This window comes from Acipenser ruthenus, chromosome 55, assembly GCF_902713425.1.
Source record: "Acipenser ruthenus chromosome 55, fAciRut3.2 maternal haplotype, whole genome shotgun sequence".
Classification (NCBI taxonomy): domain Eukaryota; kingdom Metazoa; phylum Chordata; class Actinopteri; order Acipenseriformes; family Acipenseridae; genus Acipenser; species Acipenser ruthenus.
The window spans coordinates 531,245-557,721 of record NC_081243.1 but is presented as its reverse complement, the minus strand read 5'-3'; the positions used below and the strand labels follow the sequence as shown (position 1 = coordinate 557,721).

The 26,477-nt window shown below is 42.2% G+C and overlaps 1 protein-coding gene across 2 annotated transcripts; it reads left to right on the top strand.

The window, feature by feature from the left end:
- LOC117401660 (potassium voltage-gated channel subfamily D member 1-like) lies at positions 1 to 24,885 on the top strand. Of its 2 annotated transcripts, none has more exons than XM_059017083.1 (7): positions 1 to 190; positions 1,000 to 3,143; positions 18,019 to 18,181; positions 20,077 to 20,160; positions 21,771 to 21,866; positions 22,797 to 23,029; positions 23,727 to 24,885. In XM_059017083.1, exons 2-7 carry the CDS (start codon positions 2,029 to 2,031, stop codon positions 23,947 to 23,949), a joined length of 1,914 nt encoding a protein of 637 aa, XP_058873066.1. In that variant the 5' UTR covers positions 1 to 190; positions 1,000 to 2,028; the 3' UTR covers positions 23,950 to 24,885. The 2 variants fall into 2 exon arrangements, with proteins under 2 accessions (XP_058873066.1, XP_058873067.1); XM_059017084.1 differs by lacking the exon at positions 1 to 190 and adding an exon at positions 288 to 413.
- Positions 24,886 to 26,477: the final 1,592 nt, after the last annotated feature.

Genomic DNA, 26,477 nt, shown 5'->3' with positions numbered 1-26,477 from the left:
GAGGGAGGGAGGGAGGGAGAGATGATCAGAGTGAATTTACAGCACTTCTCCACTCTCTCTTTAGGCAATGATATAAATGCAGCAAGGCTTGGGGCTGCTGCCAGCTCACTGTATGCCTTTTTATTATTTGTATTTCCCCCACTTGGATGTCCTCTCCCTCGCTGATCTCCACCTCAACCTGTTTGTCAAGGTAACTAGAGATGGGTGGGAGGGGTACAGAAAAATGACAGGCTAGGTTTTTGCAGACCTGTTTTCCATACAAGTTAATACCTATAGATCTGTACATGCATGCTTTAGTTAATGGCTTAGCATTGCTTAAAGGAGCCAGGATCTGTCTCTGTGCTTTGGAGAAATTGATTCAACAACAGCCTTTGATTACAGTCCTTCATTGTAGGGGCGTGTGAGAATTTACAGTAAGCTCCAGTTTTTGTTTCAGTTTGATCAACCCATTAAAATGTTTTCTTGAAATAGTATTATATTATATTCCCCAGGCACTTGAGCTGCAGCATTCTCAGTTTCGTGTTCAGGCAGGTTTGAAATGTTATAGGATTTTAAATGTGCGGTTTTAAAACTTATCTGTGTAATTATACTGGGTTTGCATCTATCCTGGGTTTTGGGAAGTGTAACGGTTTCCTAGTAAATTCAGCATATTAATCTGCTTTGATTGATTTTGATATTGTAATAAAAAAAAAAAAAATTCTGATATCTGGACTGTAGTTTTAAATATTAATTAACTGCAGTGAATTCACATGGGGAGTTTCATTTTAAGTTTTTTTTATATATATATATAGAATATATATGTAAGATAATTATTAGCAATGTAGGAAATCAGTTGGATTAAAAAAAAATAATTTTTTTATTTAGTCATAAAAATATATAGCAAAAGTAATACTACTACTATTAATAAACAGCAACATTTTATAACTCATAATTATAAAATGTAATGTTTATTCTTTTATTAAATTAGTTTTAAGCGCTGTTGTTTTTTCCCCCCCACAGATCATTTTAAAGTCTTTGTTTTCTACTTTTGAGTTATGATGTCGCCACAGAAAACCTCACCCACCCTTATCAGTACACCTGTACGCTGCTGAACGGAGTCTTCTGTGTGTCTGTGTGTTTGCGCACATTTTTAGAGGCATGCTGAGGGTCGATCAGAGAGGAATCCACGACGCCTAAACTACAAGCTCATGAGTTAACTGGAGACATCAAGCTTGTGCAAAAGAGCCAAGAGAGAGAGAGAGGGACACCCACACAATCAAGGCTGGAGAGAGAGAGAGAGAGAGGTGAAAAATTATCAATCCTGCAACTTCTGAAGTCATCCCAACAGCTGAATGTGAATCCTGTATCCGTAGCAGCACATCAGTCTTTGAAGAGAGAGGAGAAGGAGAGCGAGAAACGAACCGCCCAAGAATATTACTTTTTAAAGGCTTTTTTTCTTTCTGAATTCCTGAATTCTCTTTTTTAAATATATTTTGTTTTTAGTAGGGTTTTGTGTGCTGAAATGCCTTTTTAAAATGTCTGAAACGAAAACCCTGGCAACATTTGAGCAGATGAAATGAATTGCTTCAGGAACGGTAAAGAGACTGCTCTCGAAGATTGCTTGCTTTTCTGAATACCGAGCTTTAGCTGAAATAATTCCCATGGATTTCCCTGGAATTTTCCAGTTTCATTTGACTTGAGCCATGGAAAGAAAGTTGTTGACAATAGTCCCATTTTGCTGGTTTTGATTCATACTGAACTTCCTGGATTTAAAAAAGAAAAAAAAAACAGAAGAGAAAAATGTGGTAAACCAAAAAAGACTTGATGTTTAGATCCCGGAGGTTCCTTTTGAATCTCAAAGGTCCCTGGGAAACAAACCCCCTTCCCCTCCCTTTCCCACCTCCTCTGTCCCCCTTCTCTCTTCCCCTGGATCTCTTGCCCCTTCTCCCCAAACAACCTATCCTCTAAAAGCCAAGCTACAGAAGAAATCCCCTAGAATCGGGACTCCTTCCTGTCCTCTAAACCCAGCTTCAGAAGAAATTCCCTAAAATGGCAGCTGGCGTGGCAACGTGGCTGCCCTTCGCTCGGGCAGCAGCCGTGGGATGGCTCCCGCTGGCCAAGAACTCCATGCCCAAGCCCCCGGGCGACAAGAAGAGCCGCCACGACGAGATCCTCATCGTCAACGTGAGTGGGAATCGCTTCCAGACCTGGAAAAACACTCTGGACCGCTACCCCGACACCCTCCTGGGCAGCTCGGAAAAAGAGTTCTTCTTCAATGAGGAGACCCAGGAATACTTCTTCGACCGGGACCCGGAGATGTTCCGCCACATCCTGAACTTCTACCGCACGGGCAAGCTCCACTACCCCCGGCACGAATGCATCCAGGCCTTCGACGAGGAGCTGGCCTTTTACGGGATAATCCCGGAGATCATCGGCGACTGCTGCATGGAGGAGTACCGGGACCGCAAGAAGGAAAACCAGGAACGGTTGGAGGAGGACACAGAAGCAGAAATGGCGACGGAAACCCCTCTCCCGCCGGACAGCACTCTCAGGGAGCGGCTCTGGAGGGCCTTCGAGAACCCCCACACCAGCACCATGGCCCTGGTTTTCTACTACGTGACTGGCTTCTTCATCGCAGTCTCGGTCATCGCCAACGTGGTCGAGACGGTCCCCTGCAGGGCCCCCAAGGGGATGCTGAAGGACTTGCCCTGCGGGGAGAAGTTCTCCCTGGCCTTCTTCTGCTTGGACACGGCCTGCGTGATGATCTTCACCTTCGAGTACCTGATGAGGTTCTTTGCCGCTCCGAGCCGTGGCAAATTCATGCGCTCGGTGATGAGTGTCATTGACGTGGTCGCCATCATGCCCTACTACATCGGCCTGGTCATGCCCGAGAACGAGGACGTCAGCGGCGCCTTCGTCACGCTCCGAGTCTTCCGGGTCTTCCGGATCTTCAAGTTCTCCCGGCATTCCCAGGGGCTCCGGATCCTGGGGTACACCCTGAAGAGCTGTGCCTCCGAGCTCGGATTCCTGCTCTTCTCGCTCACCATGGCCATCATCATATTCGCCACTGTCATGTTCTACGCAGAGAAGGGAACCAAGGATACCAACTTCACCAGCATCCCGGCATCTTTCTGGTACACCATCGTCACCATGACCACGCTGGGGTGAGTGCCGCCCCGTTCTTTATTTCTTTTAAAGCAAAGCCAATGAAAGCTAAACATAAGCCAGTTCAGGTACGGTAACATGCTTCAGATCTGTTGCACTGGTATTTTAAAAACATTTTAACTAGCTTTCAATAAATTTCAGAATGCTACTTGCTGTAAGTGGGTTTGGGATTTCCTCTTTCCACAAAGCTGGGATAGTCTGTGATGGCAGGGAAGGAAATACTATAAGACTCCCATTGGACAGAAGTTCGAGCCGCTCCTGGTTTCACCATGAGTTTAGGACGACACACCCGAGCTTGTTACTTGTAATAGGAGTCTTACTTAGACCCTTGGACCGCTCAACTCTGTTGTCTAGACTTAGAGAAATAAAAGAAGCAGAGAGGTAATGTTAACCTGAGAGAAAAGACTTGGGTGTTATACTTGGTTATTTGACAGGTTTGCTGCATTACCATTGTGCTCAGTGACTCGGAGACCCCATGTTTGCTAAAGAGATGAACTTAATCTGACGACTATGTAACAGTGGTGTCTGTCGATTTAAAAGGTTAATCTATACAGCCGACCCTGTCTCGGTTGGTATACAGATTGGTCTCATGAGTACACATTATCACAGAACCTGTCACTCTTATGGTATAGTACAGTCTGAACAATAAGTTTAAACCTCTCACATAATGAAGTCTATTCTTCTTCTTCTTCTTCTTCTTCTTCTTCTTCTTCTTCTTCTTCTTCTTCTTCTTCTTCTTCTTCTTCTTCTTCTTCTTCTTCTTCTTATTATTAATATGAAATGATCAGGAGCCAGGAGTTTGAGCAGGGTTAGAAACTCACACTAGCCCTGCTGCTGCTGCACCCAGTCCTGGGGTTCAGAGCTCCCCTCAATGGAGTCTAGTATTATTAATATTATTATTATTATTATTATTATTGAAATGATCAGGAGCCAGGAGTTTGAGCAGGGTTACAAACTCACACTAGCCCTGCTGCTGTTGTAACTTTATAATTCTAAATGTCTGAACAGAAGGTGGGTCATTAAAAGTTTACAATCTCTTTAGAAATCCTATACTCACCCAAAGGAAACATTGATAATATCACTACTATAGTATAGACATCCGATTAATACTGTGCGTCCATTGCAGTGATGGTGTATCCTGATTTATCTAACACTTGTGCTCAATTTATGGTACTGGCATTTAGTGTCCCTATACCTTCCTGGGACACCTTCCTCAAAACTGGGACTATCCAGGGAAAATAGGGACAGGTGGCAACCTTATCAATGTAGGTAGCGCTCGTCAGCTTGCTAAAAATAATCCTGTCTCCCTCTGTTGGACAGCTGCTTGCTGGGGTCCTTCTGTTTTCTGAGGCCTGACCTATTTACTGCCTGCCTGAGAAGCTGTCTGCCTTCCAGGAGAAATTGAGCTCCTCAGTGGCCAGTTTGCCCGCAGGAACTCCTTGAGGAGGGGCGGGGAGAGGGGGAGGGAGGCTTTGAGAGGTGACGCACGTTTTCAGATGCAGCGTCTCTCCCTCTCGACACAGAGCTGCATCACCCCGCAGTCGTGCTCCATTTCACTTTTTGGTTAACAGAACCATACCGATTAACTGGTATACAATGTGCTATGCTTTTACTATGGGGAAGCTTTTATAAGGGTTAGTTTACCAAGGTTTGTTTTTTTAATCTGCTTTCCCAGACCTCTCTGTGCTTTACAATGCTTCCCTATGCTTTACCAGACCTCTCTGTGCTTTACCAGACCTCTCTATGCTTTACCACACCTCTCTGTGCTTTACAATGCTTCCCTATGCTTTACCACACCTCTCTGTGCTTTACACTTCTAAATCAAAACAGCTGTACTGTGGATCTCAGTGAGCCAAATATGGCTCCAGAGCTATCTGTTGGATGCTCTGTACTAAATCTTAAGGCATGCAGTTGACATTCATTATAGCAATAAGCAATAAATAATAGTTTCATTTATACATTTTTTTCCCCCATTTCTTTCCATTGCTTTGTATGGAGTAAAAATTGCACCTGGCTCAAATGAGGTCACCATGTATTTGGTTTACTAGCTATATTCTTGCAAACCTTGTAAAGAAGCTTTGGCCATTAGCTGCTGGGAGAAACGCCATGCCGAGAGTCTTCACTTCCCAGCGCTTCAAGCTGGTATTGATTTTTTTAATATTATTTTTAAAGCAGACTTAAGCACTGGTTTGGGTCACGGTAGGTGGGTGCCAACATTGTGAGGAAGCCCCTTAATTTAGCTATTAAAACACAAGAGAAAAAGGGTCTGCTGGCTCACACATCCTCTGAATTTGTCTTTCTTTCTCAAAGCTGGGACAGCGCTCTGTATAAATACACAGTTAGGTACAAACTTGGTTCCTACACATTTTAATGGAAATCCATTAAACACATTCGGAGAATGTGTGGGTTTTATTTAAAGGGTGTGTATGAAGGTTGCTCACTCTAGTACCCTGTGTGCATTACATCTTGGGTTCATGGCTGCAGGGTGTACTTTCAACTAGCTGAATCTATATTATAGGCTCACAGGAAGTCTGTGTGGCAGAATATTGACTCTGGTTGAACGATGTCTGATTATGTGCTGAGAATGTCAATAGAACCCACACAGCCCTGCCAATCTATTATATACTGCTTTATTATTAATATAGAAGTTAAAAATCCAGCTGTATTTGTTTTCAAATCATTACCAACCTGTATTTAGTCCAATGTCAATTTAATTGAAAAGGACGGAAAAGGTGGAATGAATGGTTAGATTCTCTTGAAGACGCTGAGAAAGACTTCCAGTGGAAACGTTTGCCGTTGAATTTATGAAGTTTCTTTTAGTGTTTCTATTGAAGACGCTGAGAAAGACTTCTAGTGGAAACGTTTGCCGTTGAATTTATGAAGTCTCTTTTAGTGTTTCTATTGAAGACGCTGAGAAAGCATTGTAAAGCACAGATAGGTCTGGTAAAGCATAGGGAAGCATTGTAAAGCACAGAGAGGTACGGTGAAGCATTGTAAAGCATAGAGAGGTGTGGTAAAGCATAGGGAAGAATTGTAGAGCACAGAGAGGTCTGGTAAAGCATAGTGAAGCATTGTAAAGCACAGAGGGGTCTGGTAAAGCATAGGGAAGCATTGTAAAGCACAGAGAGGTCTGGTAAAGCATAGGGAAGCATTGTAAAGCACAGAGAGGTCTGGTAAAGCATAGGGAAGCATTGTAAAGCACAGAGAGGTCTGGTAAAGCATAGGGAAGCATTGTAAAGCACAGAGAGGTCTGGTAAAGCATAGGGAAGCATTGTAAAGCACAGAGAGGTCTGGTAAAGCATAGGGAAGCATTGTAAAGCATAGAGAGGTGTGGTAAAGCATAGGGAAGAAAAAGCACAGTTTTATTAGCAGCTGAATAGAAGCTGGGAGCAGCACTTGCTTGATAGACTCGTTGAAAATAGCACTACAGTACCCGCTGAAAACCATTCGACATCTGATCTCCAAAAAACATTTCAATTAATCTGGTTCCCTGTATGTCTGATTACTGGATCACAAGGTTCTGCATGTTATTTTAAGGGCTGTTTTTTTTTTGTTTATTAACTGTTAACAAACCGCTAATAAACATGTTAATGTAGATTTATTTTCTGTTACTAAATCATATATAATAGGCCAGCTAAAACTGCAAACACCAGAGCCCTGTGGATGATCAATCAAACACCAGAGCCCTGTGGATGATCAATCAAACACCAGAGCCCTATGGATGATCAATCAAACACCAGAGCCCTATGGATGATCAATCAAACACCAGAGCCCTATGGATGATCAATCAAACACTAGAACACTATGATTGATCAATCAAACACCAGAACCCTATGATTGATCAATCAAACACCAGAACACTATGATTGATCAATCAAACACTAGAACACTATGATTGATCAATCAAACACCAGAGCCCTATGGATGATCAATCAAACACCAGAGCCCTATGATTGATCAATCAAACACCAGAGCCCTATGGATGATCAATCAAACACCAGAACACTATGATTGATCAATCAAACACCAGAACACTATGATTGATCAATCAAACACCAGAGCTCTATGGATGATCAATACCCAGTCGATCATATGCTTGAAATCAGTTCACATTGTTACTTTAGTAATGTTTAGCAAATTAAGTCTTTTTTATTAACCATAACCCTAACCTTAACCTTAACCCTAACCCTAACCCTAACCCTTAGCTAAAAATGAAAAATGTTTGTTAACAGTTAATAAAAAAAAAACAGCCCTTAAAATAAAACGTGACCGTTAGGTTTTATTTAAAACTTTAAACATTTTTTTTAACAAAGGTTAATTAAAGGTTTTAGAAGATGTACAGTTTTTGCGCGAAGCATCACACATCTTCAGCTGCAACATTTCTACTCTGCTAATGAGGGTCACACAATATTACAATATTGGGAGGGGGGGAGGGGGGGGGGGGTCAATTTACCAATTAACATTTAATGAATAACATTAAAATAAAAACGAAGATAAGATATATAAAATCTCTTTGGGGCTTCAATTTGAAAAACCCCTTAATCTCTGCGCTTATGATGGTTCTGCCAGGAGGTCAGTTATCATTGTGCAGATATGAATATATTTATACCACAAGCTTGGGTATATCCACACTTGACAACATTTGGAAACTGTTCAGCGGGACGCTCGTCTGGAGGGGAGGGGGCAGAGGGGGGGGTCATATGCATGGGAGGAGTACGCAAAAAACACATTATCATATAATAGACGTGTCCCCCCCAACTCATTTTACTTCATAAAGTGGAATGGAAACTGCTGAATAATGTGACGTTAACATATTGAATTATATGCTGCTTTGTAAAATGTGACATTTCTAAATCAAATACTGTACTAGTATAATGGCTTCCGGTAGTCTCTTGCGATATCATTTTGCAGTCTCTTTGACTACATATATATATATATATAATGATGCCTCAATCCTAAAATTCAATGTGATGCAAAACTTTTGGCTAGAGCTGTACGTTATTCTGCTATACTTAGTCTGCAAAAAATGGGTTTGAAAAGGGAAACGCGAGCATTGCCTAAGACACAGTATTGAATCTTGAGTTGTTTGTTTGAATCCTTAGTTGTTTGCACTCACAGTTAAACACTTTAGACTTTAATTTTACATAATTTCTTTCTTTTTTCTCTTTCTTTCTTTCTTTCTTTCTTTCTTTATCTAACCACTGACCTCCTCAAACCCACTGCCTTCCACACTGCAGCCCAGCGCTTTCTTTATCTAACCAGTGAGCTCCTCAAACCCGCTGCCTTCCACACTGCAGCCCAGCACTTTCTTTATCTAACCAGTGAGCTCCTCAAACCCGCTGCCTTCCACACTGCAGCCCAGCACTTTCTTTAACCAGTGAGCTCCTCAAACCCGCTGCCTTCCACACTGCAGCCCAGCGCTTTCTTTATCTAACCACTGAGCTCCTCAAACCTGCTGCCTTCCACACTGCAGCCCAGCGCTTTCTTTAACCGCTGAGCTCCTCAAACCTACTGCCTTCCACACTGCAGCCCAGCGCTTTCTTTATCTAACCACTGAGCTCCTCGAACCCGCTGCCTTCCACACTGCAGCCCAGCGCTTTCTTTAACCGCTGAGCTCCTCAAACCCGCTGCCTTCCACACTGCAGCCCAGCGCTTTCTTTAACCACTGAGCTCCTCAAACCCGCTGCCTTCCACATTGTGAGAAGGCTGTTTATTTGAGTCACACCTCAATGCTGCTATTGGTGGTTTTTACTTTTATTTATTTATTTTCTTCAAAGAGCAATCTGCAAATTAGATTGTAAGCAAGCAAGTCACTCATAAGGAACAGTGGCTTTGAAAATTCATATTTCAACCAGGAGCTGTTCGTTCATTGCTGGTATATTTTATATAGAGGGCTTTATTAGACAGGCAGTGCTGGGGTGTGTATATTTTTATACATTATTATTATTATTTATTTCTTAGCAGACACCCTTATCCAGGGCGACTTACAATTGTTGCAAGATATCACATTATTTTACATACAATTACATTATTTTTTTACACATTATTTTTTACATATAATTGCCCATTTATACAGTTGGTATTTTTACTGGAGCAATCTAGGTAAAATACCTTGCTGAAGGGCACAGCAGCAGTGTCCCCCCACCTGGGATTGAACCCACGACCCTCCGGTCAAGAGTCCAGAGCCCTAACCACTACTCCACACTGCTGCCCTTGTCCATGGTCCAGTAGTTACAGTAAACATGGCCCAGAGGCATTGTGAATGAGTGTGTTCTTGCTAGTGTTAGATGTGGAAATGTACATAGTGTGTCTAATTGCTGTGTATTTACATAGCAAGTAATAAGCGAATACATGTGCGCTTACACATCATTACAATGTTATTATGCATAGCTACAATGTACTTAACATGTACATCTTTTTGGATGATATAGGTGATGCAGCTTGTGCAAAGTAATGACTTAGAACAGCACCGAGTGTGATAATATCCAACATGATCCAGAGCTACCATTGACTTGGCTTTTTGTGTGTCGGAGTATTTGGGCTATTTTAAGAACAGCTCAGGGTGGCATTGATCTTGTGAAAAAAAAAAAAAAAAAAAAAAAAACCCTTTTTAGATTGTACTAGATAACGAAAGATCCTGTTTGACGTTAGAGTGGCAACAAATACACTTGCAATGATGTTTGAAGTATCTCCCTGTAACATTTCACGCATCATTACCGTTACCGCAGTCTGTGCCAGCAATGTAAATAAGTACGTGACGTCAATCACCTTCAGTCAGGAAACTCATGCCTTAGATTATTTATTGAAACACAGACTAGATAACATTACTACATTATACATATTCGACACTGTATGAATTTGCCTCGCATTTCGAGGTACCCCCTGGGCAGGGGGGGCAGGATAGCTGCCCCCCCCCCCCCGTTAGACAAAACAAAACAAAACAAAAGCAGATGGAGGCTTGGGGGAGGAGGCGAACTGTGGCGCAGAGAGAGGACGTAATGGATTGAGTTGAGATATAAACCCATTCCTTGCTGGACATAGTGTTTCTCGAAAAAACGAATAACATACTAGGTATTCGACTGACCATTTGTTCTGGTATTGGAAGCTCCAAAAATATACTTGACGCGTTCCGCACCTGAAACACCCTATTGCACGATTTCACTTAATTACAGACGGTTTGATTTCAAATGACAGAACCACACTGTGTTACTTTTCTTATATCATCTCTTGTAAGATGCCCAGCTAACTTGATTTTCCATTTTCTGTCTGAGAGAAAGCCTTATGCACCACTCAGCATGATCAGATAGAAAAGTACAGTATGATTAATGCTGACCAGTGTTTTAAAATCCATTTTCTTAATGTTGGTTAACATTATTCCCTCTTCCTCATCTAACAGTGCTGCAAGCCTTTTCGTTCCTTTGTAGCGTGCACGGGGGAAGGCAGCAGCAGGGCTGGCAGGTGACGTAATCACACACAGGGACATGAGCCCGATATACGCTCCTTGCAAAGGAGACGGCTCTTTTGCACAGCGGTATCGGCGCTATGCTTCAGTGCGAGAGGTCCCGGGTTCAAGCCTGCCCTCCGCCTGTGTGTGGATTGCCTCGCCCTGTGTGACGCGCCTGCCTGCGTTAACCGAGATCGCTACAATGTTACAGATGTGGTTTTAACTTACAGATCTTATTAATTGTGTTTTAATGCTGTCTGCTGTGAGCCTCTTGCCAGGTCGTTATCGGAAATGAGAATTTGTCTCAGTTGACTCATCTGGATACATGCAGGTTTTGAGTGATTACAGCTTGCATTTTTACATACAATTACCCATTTATACATTTGGGTTTTTACTGGAGCAATCTAGGCAAAGTACCTTGCTCAAGGGTACAGCAGCAGTGTCCCCCCACCTGGGATTGAACCCACGACCCTCCGGTCAAGAGTCCAGAGCCCTGACCACTACTCCCACACTGCTGCCCTATTTTGGACACTGTTCATATTCTTAATATTAATTCTTGTTTTAGGTGCGTTTCACATTTTATTTTAGGTTGTGATTTTTTTCACTTGAATTGATACAGCGTTTTTGTTTTTTGTTTTTTTTTTAAATCGCAGTCTGTGTACCATAAATTCTCAATCTAGACCAAGCGCTCACCATAGAGGTTGCAATTGCTAATGCGTCATAGTGGTTTGTAAGTGTGAAACTGGGTAGTGGAGTGTGTGAGTGTGTGTGTGTGTGTATTTGGTGTGACAGATATTGATTGCTTATGAAACGCTATCAAGCAGATAAGTTTACTCCCCTGAAAAAAAGTTATTGCCCTGCCTCGGGTCACTGATTTCAAGGTGTTTTCCCCCTTCCAGGAATAAGATAACATCGTCTTCTCTCAATACAAGTGAGCTGCAGAACCGTCCAGAACTATTCAACACACTAGTGTTACGTTAAGAAAAAACTTTATAATGGCTCTCCATGTAGTGGCTGAATAATAATGACATCCGTCTAAGACCCGTACTGACCTCTTCAGATGAATTGTAAGACATTTTCTCGGTGAACTGCAAGCGGGTAAGAAGTAGTTTAAACCCTATCACGCTGTATTAAATCATGGGCAAGCTATTATTTACTGTTGAGAGAAAGAAAGAAAGAAAAGGTGGCACAAAATTATCACTGGAAAAGCATTGTGAGTCCAACCCCAAACGGGTTATAACTCAAGCCTGAAGATGAGGGCTAAAGGATGGGGAGGGGAGGGGAGGAGAGGGTATTGGCAATCCAAACGAGGTGACTGCACTGGAGAGAAATAAACGATAGCAGGAAATAAATCAAAGCTGGGGAGGCACAGCTGGAAAGCAGGAAGGAGGTTACGCAGAGACAGTGAAACCCTTTCAGTCTACTTTAATAATTAAATGACCTGTCTTCTTTAGTTAATAAAGACGAGCGCAATAAAGAATACGCAACGTGCTGTCAACAGTGATCGTTTTGTTCGTCTGCTATTTAACTATTTAACTAATTGTTAATCCCAGGATTTCAGTGCCGGGAAAGGGATCAATCGCTATGGGCAGCAGTGTGGAGTAGTGGTTAGGGCTCTGGACTCTTGACCGGAGGGTTGTGGGTTCAATCCCAGCTGGGGGACACTGCTGCTGTACCCTTGAGCAAGGTACTTTACCTAGATTGCTCCAGTAAAAACCCAACTGTATAAATGGGTAATTGTATGTAAAAAATAATGTGATATCTTGTAACAATTGTAAGTCGCCCTGGATAAGGGCATCTGCTAAGAAATAAATAATAATAATATGACAACGTGATACTGGATCGTTTTCTAAGAGGAATTAACCACTAATGAAAGTTACCCACGGTCCAATCCATTTTGTACTGGTTTACTTTGAGCAGTGAAATCTCAACCTATAGATTGCTGGGATCAGTTTCTTTAGGATACCTGTACATAATGTAAATGTAATCTCATTCAGCATTTCAATACAATGAATGATCTACCTGTGGTTGAAACCGGTTTGGCTCTTCGGTTTCGAGAGTGGAGACGCAATGCATGTTTAGTTGCAGGAGATGGGTGTCTCATTATAGCTGTTGGTGTTTTCAGCGTGGGAGGTTATGACAAGACATATTCTGGCTTTGTTAGAGCTAAGGAAGGAAAAGAGACTGTGATTTGATAAAAGAAAATTGTCTTGCAGCGTTGCGTTTCATGATACGATTTTCTAAATTCGTTTATTAGCTTTTAGTCCCTTTTTAAAGGCGTGCTCAGCAAGGCTTTGAAAACCCGTTTTCTTACCTTCGAAAAGCATTAGTAACATTATCACTGGTCCCCGCTTTTTATTTTCTTAAGAACATTAGACAATGTACGAGCGAGAGGAGGCCATTTGGTCCATCGTCCGGTTCCCAGCAGCTGATTGATATCTAAAGGGTTTGATCTCAACAACATGGCTTGATAACATCCCCTCACCACTCTCTGTGTGAAGAAGAGTCTCCTTCAACAACATGACTAGGTAACCCATTCCATCCCCTCACCACTCTCTGTGTGAAGAAGAGTCTCCTTCAACAACATGACTAGGTAACCCATTCCATCCCCTCACCGCTCTCTGTGTGAAGAAGAGTCTCCTTCAGCAACATGACTAGGTAACCCATTCCATCCCCTCACCACTCTCTGTGTGAAGAAGAGTCTCCTTCAACAACATGACTAGGTAACCCATTCCATCCCCTCACCACTCTCTGTGTGAAGAAGAGTCTCCTTCAACAACATGACTAGGTAACCCATTCCATCCCCTCACCACTCTCTGTGTGAAGATGCGTCTCCTTCATCAACATGACTAGGTAACCCATTCCATCCCCTCACCACTCTCTGTGTGAAGAAGAGTCTCCTTCAACAACATGACTAGGTAACCCATTCCATCCCCTCACCACTCTCTCTGTGAAGAAGAGTCTCCTTCAACAACATGACTAGGTAACCCATTCCATCCCCTCACCGCTCTCTGTGTGAAGAAGAGTCTCCTTCAACAACATGACTAGGTAACCCATTCCATCCCCTCACCGCTCTCTGTGTGAAGAAGAGTCTCCTTCAACAACATGACTAGGTAACCCATTCCATCCCCTCACCACTCTCTGTGTGAAGAAGAGTCTCCTTCAGCAACATGACTAGGTAACCCATTCCATCCCCTCACCACTCTCTGTGTGAAGAAGAGTCTCCTTCAACAACATGACTAGGTAACCCATTCCATCCCCTCACCACTCTCTGTGTGAAGAAGAGTCTCCTTCAGCAACATGACTAGGTAACCCATTCCATCCCCTCACCACTCTCTGTGTGAAGAAGAGTCTCCTTCAGCAACATGACTAGGTAACCCATTCCATCCCCTCACCGCTCTCTGTGTGAAGAAGAGTCTCCTTCAACAACATGACTAGGTAACCCATTCCATCCCCTCACCACTCTCTGTGTGAAGAAGAGTCTCCTTCAGCAACATGACTAGGTAACCCATTCCATCCCCTCACCACTCTCTGTGTGAAGAAGAGTCTCCTTCAACAACATGACTAGGTAACCCATTCCATCCCCTCACCACTCTCTGTGTCTATGTTGCTACGCGGTCCTCTGCACAGATTTGCAGGAAATATCAACGCATGAATGGATCCCACAAGACGCCTTCCAACACCTTGTGGAGTTGATGCAGTAGGGCCACCCATGCAATTCATTTAAAACAGGAAGAGAAAAGGAACACAGCCCCACAAATGGTAAAATGAGACGTTTTAGAAGTGGTTTAAGATGCCTGATTAAAGCACAAAGTTGTCTAACATTTTCACACACGAGTGACTGTCATTTCTGTATCAGCGATTACCAAGCGGAAATTCTCACACCCTGAGGTTTGCATGCAGGCAGGTGTATAAAGGATAGAAATGACAGATGTTGAGGTGTACTAGTAAGTTTGCACACGGCTGTATATCATTACTCATGGTTACAAAATGATGGCTTCGCCACCTCATAATAAAACAGATTGAGAAATCATCCAATTTGCTGAGGCGTTTCTTGCTGCGGGCGAAGGGGCGGGTCTTAAATTAGACTGAAAAGCCCTGCATTCACGCACGCTGTAAATCACATTTAATCACCTGTCGACGAACTAGAAACACCAGAACTATCCCAATGTATCATTGGAAAAGGTAATGTCGCAGTTTTTCACCACGCTCTGCCGCAAGAAATCACTCTGCTGTGTAATTGTAGCTCACGGAACAGCTCCATCAATCTTGCCTGCTTTGCATTTATATAGGCTACATAAGTCTGGATCTGCTTTACATAAAAGAAAGCTCTTCGTTTCTGTGGACCTCTGCAGTGTCTTCATGGACTGTACATGTCATTGGCTGAAAGCAAGTCACTCAACAAGGGAAGCAGCTGGTTTACTATACTTTATTACACTTTGCTATGGAAAACCTTTTTATAAGGGTTAGTTTGCCACCTCTCTGTGCTTTCCAATGCTTCCCTATGCTTTACCAGACCTCTCTGTGCTTTCCAATGCTTCCCTATGCTTTACCAGACCTCTCTGTGCTTTACAATGCTTCCCTATGCTTTACCAGACCCCTCTGTGCTTTACAATGCTTCCCTATGCTTTACCAGACCTCTCTGTGCTTTACAGTGTTTCCCTATGCTTTACCAGACCTCTCTGTGCTTTACAATGCTTCCCTATGCTTTACCAGACCTCTCTGTGCTTTACAGTGCTTCCCTATGCTTTACCAGACCCCTCTGTGCTTTACAATGCTTCTCTATGCTTTACCAGACCCCTCTGTGCTTTACAGTGTTTCCCTATGCTTTACCAGACCCCTCTGTGCTTTACAATGCTTCCCTATGCTTTACCAGACCTCTCTGTGCTTTACAGTGCTTCCCTATGCTTTACCATATCTCTCTGTGCTTTGCAATGCTTCCCAATGCTTTCACTGGAAAACTTTTCTAAGGGATTTTGGGTTGGGATGAACACTTTGGGTAAGAGCCATCCGTTGGCCGTTCAGTTTGTTTCCGATGTGTAAACACCCTGCAGCTTGGAGATAAACGTCTGGATGTTTCTGCAATAGAGAGACATCATATGTAAATGCAAGATAGATAGAGGGATAGATCATCGCTCACAGTTACTAATGATGGCATTGCAGCCTCAAAATGAATCAAAAAAGAGGAATGATCAGATTTTGATTTTTTTTTTTAATCATTTCATTTTTTTTTTTTTTTGTTTATTTCAGTAGAGAGCTCTGGCAAGGCACTTCATATTTATTTTTGTAACCAGTTCAGGACTCCACCAGAGTCTGTGTTTGATGTACTGTAATCCCGTCGATACTGATGTTTCTTTTATTACTGTGTGTGTGTGTGTGTCTCCTGGCTTATCGGATTACTGTGTAAAAGACAGACACATTTAAAGCGGCCCTAAAGCCAGGATGTCTTTTAAAGGCTTTATTTTCTGTTGGTTGTAGAAATCTTCTGCCCTGCATCTTCACTTGCTGTAATTATGGATTTCAAAATGTCCCCTTTTTCATTTTTTGTCGGTTTTTTTCGTTAGGTATATGGGAAAACTACAGAGGTGTGCAATGCAATATGTTAACGTAACATTATTCAGCAGGTTTCACTCGACTTTATGAAGCAAAATTAGTTAATTCTGTAGGGGGGGGGGGGTGATGCAAAACTTTTGGCCAGAGCTGTCCATGCATCGTCAGAGAGGTGTGCTGAAGCATTTTAATACAAACGGTAGCATGCAGATTTAAAATGCATTTTCTAAGACGATTACATACTGATGTTATTTCTACCAGACCCCCACTCAAACCATCACAGAGTGACTTGTCATCCTTTAATTCTGCAGCCTCCCTCTTAGTCTCTGGAGGGATCGGAGCGCTTTTAAGCAGTGCTTGTTATTTGTGTTTTATTCCACTTTCTCTTTCTGCCTCTCTTATAAAAAAAATGTACCAACAGTAAAGCAGCGTTCCTGTCCTTTCAATGCTACACGACAGTAGTTTGAAATGTAAGGATTTTTACACTACCAAGAGTATTTGTATATCAGCAACACCAGCGTAGGTGCATTATATCACAAAAACGTTTAAAAAAATAAATAAATAAAATAACACACACAGCGACTGAAGGGGATATACTGAGAAATGTTTCAATTGAAATCGAATTAATTGTAATTTCAAGAGACAGGATGTGATTACGTACATCTGTTGTCTCTCTTTCTGTTCAATAACTTTCAGCATTTTTAGATAAATGATACTATGATATTGTGAGGAGGCCCAGTTTGTGTTTTTCGATATGCTGTGTCAATTGTTTGGTTACAAACAATAAAGGTCTTCGGCCTTCATAAATACAATCTCAGAGTGACGGGGAGCTGTTAATACAATGGCACATTTGCACAGTCATAACAGTGGATGCTCCAAGCGTCTTAAATCATACAGTATGCAGCTTTAAATGAAATTATTTCTTACCCTTTGTCTTTTTATGTCAGCAATCTCTCAAAGTGATTCATATTCCAATTATTCCAATACTTTTTATTTCTTTTGAATTTTTTGGCATGCATTCCTAAATCTCCCTCACTATTTCCCAGCTCACCACTGTAAACGAGTGCCTGTTTTCAGATGGTCCTTCCTGGTAAAATAAAGTGTACTGATTATTTCTTGATCCCAATCCCCCCTCTCTACCCCCCCCCCCCCCCTTCTATTTTATGCAGTGGCAGAAATAATTAATTGCAATTAACATCATTGTTTTTGTTGTCTGAAAATAAGACTCCCGTTGCATAGCTGTTTGATCCATTCCTGGTTTTACTACAAGTTTAATAAGACACACCTGAGCTTGTTACCTAGACACCGGCTGATCAAGCTCATTGTAAAACCTGGTTGAAACTGCTATGCAATAGGAGTCTTATTTCAATTCCTGGGTATTTTTTTTTATTTTTTTTAACTGAAGCAGCATCATTCTTAACATTTGACCCTAGGGTAATTCACTTCCTCTGTTGTTGGTCACGATGACTGATTGCAGTTAGACTCCTGTAGCTGAGCTCTGAGATCAAATGACCTCTTTGGAATTCATTAGGAATGTCAGATTCTGTTCAATTTCGTAAATTTTGAAGTGCTAACCTTGTTCGCTTCCTACTGTCTAAACACTTCAGCTGGCGTGTCTTTGACAACGGTTAAACGTTTAAAACTTACAAAACTTCTAAATCAGTGCTGCTCCAATTCTTGCAACTCAAGATTAATTCCAGTCCTGGTCTTTATTCCAACCAGATCCTAAATTCATTAACTCCACTCTTAGCAGATTCACTCAACTATGCTTGGAGTAAACACCTGGACTGGATCTCGAGGGCCAGAACTGGGTTAGGTGTAAAGCTGTTGCAATTCCTCGATTGAACGGCGCGTTTGTTTCGTTGGTGTCTCCATGGCAGGTATGGAGACATGGTCCCCAGCTCCATCGCTGGCAAGATCTTTGGGTCGATCTGCTCTCTGAGTGGCGTGCTGGTCATCGCCCTGCCCGTCCCCGTCATCGTATCGAACTTCAGCCGCATCTATCATCAGAACCAGCGAGCAGACAAGCGACGGGCACAGCTGGTGAGCATCCATCCATCTGTCTGTCTGTCTGCCTGCCTGCCTGCCTGTCTGTCTGCCTGCCTGCCTGCCTGCCTGCCTGCCTGCCTGTCTGCCTGCCTGCCTGTCTGTCTGCCTGCCTGTCTGTCTGTCCGTCTGTCTTGAAGTAGCTAACCCCTTTCTGATACAACTGTGTTCTTACATATATCGTGCAAAAATATGTACACATTAAGTACATTGTAACTATGCATAATAACATTGTAATGATGTGTAAGCATGCCTGTATTTACTAAGTAACTACTATGTAAATACACAGTAATTAGATATGCTTAATGGACAGTGTTACAATTGGGTGATTCTATGAATGGGTTAAGGCTAGCACTATATCACTAAATGGTACTCTATTCACTTTCAGCTCAATCTCCCAAGTGCCAGATGGAATCACAGTTATAGTTAAGCTGGAGGTGATAATTCTCATTTAATCAGATCTTCGCTAATCACCAATCTAAACTAATTTCCACTGTAGCCAGCTGCTAAATAAAAAGTGGTTCATTCTTTTTCTAATGTGGCCTCGATTTGGCTTTAAGGGAATGATCAGGGATTGAATTACTTTCCTTAGCTGGAGCGCGCCGCGTCTGCCGCGCAACACGAGGTTTGCGATTTCAAACACGTGGTTTGAAATCGCCCGTCTGTCGTCGGATTTGAATATAAATGCAAAATGGATTGCAAAATGAGATCCGGAGAGAAAAATATTCACTCGGGACCCATCCAATAGGGAAAAGGTTTTTGAGGGCTAGTTACCCCCACCCGTGTTGCATAAAAACCATAATCTAGGAAATGTGGCTACAGATATCTCTACATTGGAGAAGTCAAAACTAAGTAGTGTAGCGAGGACTTTGTAATACTCAGGGGTGATGTGTACTGATACTTGTATATTTGCATGCAGTCGGCTTTTAAAACACTCATGCTAGAGATACAGAGTGGAGTAGTGGTTAGGGCTCTGGACTCTTGACCGGAGGGTCGTGGGTTCAATCCCAGGTGGGGGGACACTGCTGCTGTACCCTTGAGCAAGGTACTTTATCTAGATTGCTCCAGTAAAAACCCAACTGTATAAATGGGGAATTGTATGTAAAAATAATGTGATATCTGCTAACAATTGTATGTCGCCCTGGATAAGGGAGTCTAAAGTGATGCCAATGATTCAAGCATCAACAACACAGCTGTAGAGCCCATCCCAAACACTCTCCATAAAAAATGTCTGCTTCCCAGCTGTCTTAAATCTGTTTTCACTCGATTTCAAACTGTGTTCTCTGATCCTGGTCTCAGGGACTGAAGCGGATTTTGCCACTGCTTTAGCCCTTTTTTGTTCTAAATAGATGCATTTAATTTGCCCTGTCTTTATTATTATTATTATTTATTTCTTAGCAGACACCCTTATCCAGGGCGACTTACAATTGTTACACGATATCACATTATTTTTACATACAATTACCCATTTATACAGTTGGGTTTTTTACTGGAGCAATCGAGGTAAAGTACCTTGCTCAAGGGTACAGCAGCAGTGTCCCCCCCACCTGGGATTGAACCCACGACCCTCCGGTCAAGAGTCCAGAGCCCTAACCACTACTCCACACTGCTTTTATATAAAATATGATCAAAGTACTGAGGTTATGCTCACCTCATTCCTCACTGCTCCTGGATGCCCTGCGTTAATAACTGCTGTTTTGTAAAGCTGAAGAGTCCATTTGTGTGCCGGTGGTATAGCCTGCCCACGGTACCATTCTTTCATGGCTATTCCATTCCTGATCTTTGTTCCAACCATGTCCTGAATGATTTGATTTAAACCAGTTAACCTCCACCCACCCAGTCTATCCTGTTAATGAAGCGAATGCATTTTGACTATTTATTTTTAATTTCAGAAAATACGACTAGCGAGAATTCGCCTGGCAAAGAGTGGGACCACCAACGCTTTCCTGCAGTACAAAGAGCATGGCGGGCTACAGGTACGGCATTATTATTATTATTATTATTATTATTATTATTATTATTATTATTATTATTTATTTCTTAGCAGGCGCCCTTACCCAGGGTGACGTACAATTGTTACAAGATATCACTTTATTTTTTACATACAATTACCCATTTATACAGTTGGGTTTTTACTGGAGCAATCTAGGTAAAGTACCTTGCTCAAGGGTACAGCAGCAGTGTCCCCCCACCTGGGATTGAACCCACGACCCGTAATTGCCTTACCTTTTAATAGCTGTGTGTTCAAGCAGCCAGCGCTGGAGACTAGAGTGTGGTAGACTAGTGCTCATTAAAATGGCTAAATAAGGCTTTTAAAAAGTATTTCCTAACCACATTAGTGGGGGGTGAATTATCCATATGAGTCACTCTGCACTCCCCACAGACACTGGGAGATTAGGCACTTGAGTTTCTGAATGCCACTCCAATGTAAAACATTTGCAATACACTACATGACTCCAAACCTGCATTCTTCCCTCTGCCTTGAAAGAAAACATTCCGGTTTATAAACAGCACGGCAGTGCTGTTAGTAATGGGGTTTATAGATCTGTCAAAATATCTGCTCGCAAGGGGATTGCTGATATTGGATTATAGTGACTCTCAGCCGCAGCTGGGGGCAGAATAAAGATTTCTCAGTCAGAAGTGATCCTTTCCTCTTTTTAAATGGCGGCACACGGGATGGGACATGGCTCTTTCCTTTCTCTCAGGTGTGGAGAGAGATTAGCAGGAGCCACGGTGGGGATTTTGGCAGTCACAACAGGACATAAAAGAGCTCAGACAGATATAATACGGATGTACGGCTACATTATCGTAAAGCTGTATGCGTTCAGGCTGTTAATGAGAATGCAAGCCCCGAGTGAAATGGCATTTTTTTAAACAAAAAGTGAGTGTATATATTTTTTGTCCAACCTTGCTGGCTCAACGGTTTCAGTGTTCAAAAGCATTAAATCGCCACCTGTTAGTTGAGATAGGTGATACAATTCTGATTTATTTTTTTCTCAGAGCTCTTTTTAATAGGATTTTTAATCATCAATCAATCAATCACATTTATTTTGTATAGCGTCTTTCATGCCAAAGCATCCCAATATAAAAACAAATGTGGGGGGGGGGGGGGGAATTTAAATACGTCTTAACAAAATTCTAAAATAGGCCATCCCAATCTACAAAAAGGCCTCTGCATTAAGATGTGTTTGAAGCTTTGATTTAAAAGCATTTATTGAGTCTGCTTTTACAGATTTCAATTGGAAGATTGTTCCATAGTACTGGTGCATAATGACTGAAGGCTTTTCTACCACAAGAGCTGCGTTTTATCATTGTAGTCACCAGAAGCCCAGCATCAGCAGATCTCAACTGGCGTTAAATAAAAAAAGATCTAAACTAAGTTCAGATAGATTTGTTTTTAAAATGATGTCTCAATCCTAAAATTCTAGGTGATGCAAAACTTTTGGCCAGAGCTGTGCAGCTATAAATTCGCTCCGTTGCTTTTCAGATGTCATACGTAAAAAGAAGAGAAACGGTGTTGTGTGAAGGCACCCCTCCACACCCCTAATGTGTTTTTCTCGCTCTTTCTCTTTAACTTTCCCAACAGGACCAGAGCAGCGGGAACCAGGCACTGTGTATAAGGAACCGATCTACCTTTGAACATCAACATAACCATCTATTACACTGCCTGGAGAAAACTACAGTGAGTGCGAATCTCTCTCTCTCTCTCTCTCTCTCTCTCTCTATTTCTCTGTCTCTCTCTCTCTCTCTCCCTCTCTCTCTCTCTCTTTCTCCTCTCTCTCTCTCTCTCTCTCTTTCTCCTCTCTCTCTCTCTCTCTCTTTCTCCTCTCTCTCTCTCTCTCTCTCTCTCTCTCTGTCTCTCTCTCCCTCTCTCTCTCTCTCTCTCTCTCTCTCTCTCTCTCTCTTCTCCTCTCTCTCTCTCTTTCTCCTCTCTCTCTCTCTCTCTCTCTCTCTCTCTCTCTCTCTCTCTCTCTCTCTCAAGGGCTGTTTCCCTAGGGTGTCCGTCACTCACACTTCCCAGCGGCGCAGTGTACAAGTATGTTAATAAGGGCTTCTAGAAAGTTAAGTTGTTGTTGTCAGGGGTGCGTACTATAACTGGTTTCATCGTAAGACTGAAAGTGATTGAATAGCATCATAAAACAGGGGAATAATACAGCTCGTGGAACTTGGCTGTATTGTTTGACCCCCGATGGTATATATATAAAATAAATAAATCACAGTGCTTCTTTATGACGCACAATATTGATGGTGCTGCAACAATTGAAGTATTTTACAGGAGCAGGCACAGTTTGGTAGTAAACATTTGATCAAAACTAAATTTGCACAAAAATAATAGCCTGGACACTCCCAACCCTGCGAACATGAGAGTTTACAAACGAGAGGAGGCCATTCGGCCCATCTTGCTCGTTTGGTTGTTAGTAGCTTATTGATCCCAGAATCTCATCAAGCAGCTTCTTGAAGGATCCCAGGGTGTCAGCTTCAACAACATTACTGGGGATCCAGACCCTCACAATTCTCTGTGTAAAAGAGTGCCTCCTATTTTCTGTTCTGAATGCCCCTTTATCTAATCTCCATTTGTGACCCCTGGTCCTTGTCTCTCTCTCTTCCTCAGAACCACGAGTTCACGGATGAGCACACTTACAACGAGGTGTGCATGGCTGAGTCCATGGACTACCGGACCAGCCGCAGCACCTCCATCTCCAGCCAGCAAGGCCAGTCCACCTCCTGCTGCTCCCGTCGGGCCAAGAGGAGAGCCATCCGGCTGGCCAACTCCACGGTGTCTGTGAGCCGGGGCAGCATACAGGAGCTGGACACCCTGCACGTGCAGAAGAGCATCCCACAGAGGTGAGCAGACCGTCCGATAACGAGGCATCTGATGGAATCTTTGATGCACGCGAAACAGGGTTCGGTTTGCCTCAGATCCCTTCTTCTCAACGTAAATTCATATTTAGGTGTTAAAAAATAAAATAAGCTTGGGTTGGGGGAATGCAAGGGTAAGGGTAAGGGTAAGGGTAATGGTAAGGGTAAGGGTAAGGGCAGCAGTGTGGAGTAGTGGTTAGGGCTCTGGACTCTTGACCAGAGGGTCGTGGGTTCAATCCCAGGTGGGGGGGACACTGCTGCTGTACCCTTGAACAAGGTACTTTACCTAGATTGCTCCAGTAAAAAACCCAACTGTATAAATGGGTAATTGTATGTAAAAAATAATGTGATATCTTGTAACAATTGTAAGTCGCCCTGGATAAGGGCGTCTGCTCAGAAATTAATGATAAATAAATAAGGGTACTTGTGTATGTGTTTATTTGACAAGGCAAAACATTTACGACATGTCTGCAGAGAGTAAATATTTAAGGTACTTCTGTTCGGATTTCCGTACAGCATTTTGAATTGTGTTTACAGCGTGCTTCATTTATAAAGTACTGATTTCCATTGCCTCTTAGAGTCCGTTACAAGCGGAGTGCACCTGTACCACTGCTTTCGGCAGTTAAAGAGTTAAATGTTTTTGCTTTTTTTGATCTGTCCTCTTTTTTTTTCCACCCTGCAGCCGCTCAAGCCTGAACGCCAGGACTCAGGATTTGAAGCTGAACTGCGGCGGTGACATGGACTTCACTGCTGCAATTATCAGCATCCCTACCCCCCCAGCCAACACCCCTGACGACAGCCTGCCCCCCTCGCCCGCCATCCCTGGCATTCTCCGCAACTCACAACAGATGGGGGACATGAGCAGCCAGTACACACAGGAGGCCATTAAAATCTCCTCCTTGTAGCTCCTGTCGGACACTCCCAGCTGAGACAACGCAGGACTAGGGACTGGTATGGGCTACATAACAACAAAACCAAACACACTTCACAGGAGGAGAATATTAAAGAAATGCTTTCTGAGGACCGAGGAGAGGAACTGTACCTATCAGAACGACTGATTTTAAATAAAAAGAACAACAACAACAAGCTTCAGAATGCATATAACTTTTGCCAGGTTAACACGCAAAAGACAGATAAACTTCTATGAAGGACAGTGGAAGGAAATGTGTTCTGGCAGCAGTTGTAGGAGGGAATCAGTTCATGGACAGGACTGTCTCTAACAGATAAGGACACTTCATCAGAAGCTAAAAACTAAAAACGCATTTCACTGGAGGGAGAGAGAAAGGGTAGGGAAGACGCGTTTCTGTTAGAGTTAAAAATTAAGTAAAAAGCATTTCCTGTTAGTGGTGCCAGCTAGGGAACCAAACAAAGTCCTAAATTTCTGTACGGAATTTGAGATGGCAAGTATAAATTAAATATATATATATATTAATATAAATACGAATTTGCAGCGAATAGGAAATTCTCTATTCAGCATAAGCGTTAGCCACACAACCAGAGAGCCAGAAAAAAAAAAAAAAACCCGACAAACGTACTTTGAAGAGAAACATCTTTCTGACATCATGTTTTATATATCACACTTCTGTGCGCATCGTCCAACATTAAAAAATAAAAGTTGGCTTGACTTTCTTAGTAACATTGCACGTGCTTGCAGCTCTAGGGCTGATCTCAAAAGTAAACTAAACGAACAAACAAAAAAAACTATAAAAAAATAATTTTAAAAAAACACACATTGCTGCACAAGAATCGTACTATAGCTAAAATCAGGCATGTTCTTTTAAAGGTGGAGGAAATGTCAAAGAAACATCAGAGATTGTGTGAATGAGATGTGGGCCGTGAATCGCGGGTTTGGGAGGGAGTGAGGGAGGGAGGGAGGGAGAGTGAGCGGGTGGGACCTCAGAAATTATGCATGGATACCGTTGTAGGTATTTTCTCCTTGTTAGAAAACTGACTAAGCAGTGGTACATGAAAGAGTGAGAGAATGACAAAACGAGAGAGAGAGAGAGAAAACTTCAGGGTTAAGATATTATTTTAGTTGTCGAGTAGCCTACAGTTCCATCAAGCTTAGTTAAAATAAGCTGGTTTCTGAGACTGCACAAGGATTTCACATTTTTCACAAGTAGATTTTCTCACATTTTGTGGATTTCTTTGATTACCAAGTGAGACTGAAACCCCACCGCTGCTCTGCCACTAACATGAACTAAGAGAAATGCCACCTGATATTTCTTCCATAGTTCAGTCTTCTGTGACTACAGCTCTGGCCAAAATTTTTGCATCGCCTAGAATTTTAGAATTGAAACATCATTTAAAAAACTATATGAACGTAATGTTTCTTTAACATCATGTAATCAAAGAAACTACAAAATGAGGTTGATTTAAAAAGGAAACTACAAAGAGAATGTCAAGAAAAAAAGAAAGTAGTGTATTTGTTTTTCACAATAGAGACCGTTTTATTATGCAGAAGTGCTGTGCTATTGTGCTAAAAAAAACAGTCGTCTTTATGGGAGTAGCCAGTTTATTAGTCTGGCTATATAAACCCCCTAAGAACACAGACAAACAAAGTATCGGAGAATAATCCTCAGAAATGGACCTGCTGTCGTTGTTGATGATTCAAAGGTGCTGTTGAGAAAGCACTTCAGTCCCATTAGAAGCAGATAAACCCACTTCGTCTTTGCAATAACAGTATTGTTTTCACTGGGCCCCTTGCTGTTATGCAAAATCAATTTATGCATTGTGATGGAAAACCCATGCCAGCAAATGTATCCTTTTCTAGATAGTTTGATTGAAATTCTGTAAAAAGCCAAAACATACGGTACATAATCCCATGGTTCGTGTTGAAACGGTAAAATTCTGTGCCGCTTGAAGGTATGAAAAAAGTTTATTTTTTTTCCAACATGGTGACAGAGTCACAAGTTTGCCAGCTCCAGAAGTAATTGCGGAACTAAACAAAACGAACACTAAATTTCAAAGCTCTTGAAATTAGCACCTGTCCCTGATCAGTGTCAGTACCTCCTGTTTTTTCTCAAGCAATGAACCCATCCTTGTAACTTTTACACAGCTTTCTTAGCTGATGCCCTTATCCAGGGCAACTTACAATTGTTACAAGATATCACATTATTTTTTACATACAATTCCCCATTTATACAGTTGGGTTTTTACTGGAGCAATCTAGGTAAAGTACCTTGCTCAAGGGTACAAGCAGCAGTGTCCCCCCCACCTGGGATTGAACCCACGACCCTCAGGTCAAGAGTCCAGAGGACTAACCACTACTACACAACCTAGCTGTAATTGGCTTTCTGTCTCATCATAATCATAATCATAATCATAATAATAAAAACACAGTTTTTTTTCTCAAGGGTATTGATCTGTCTTTCACTTCAAAGACAGAACTTCAAATAAATTATAGCTGTGAGATACCAAAAATACAACTACC

Coding starts and splice junctions, on each gene's coding strand:
- LOC117401660 (XM_059017083.1), top strand. CDS start 2,029: ATGGCAGCTGGCGTGGCAACGTGGCTGCCCTTCGCTCGGGCAGCAGCC. Junction 21,867..22,796: donor ACTGCCTGGAGAAAACTACA/GTGAGTGCGAAT, acceptor TCTCTTCCTCAG/AACCACGAGTTCACGGATGA. Junction 23,030..23,726: donor CAGAAGAGCATCCCACAGAG/GTGAGCAGACCG, acceptor TCCACCCTGCAG/CCGCTCAAGCCTGAACGCCA.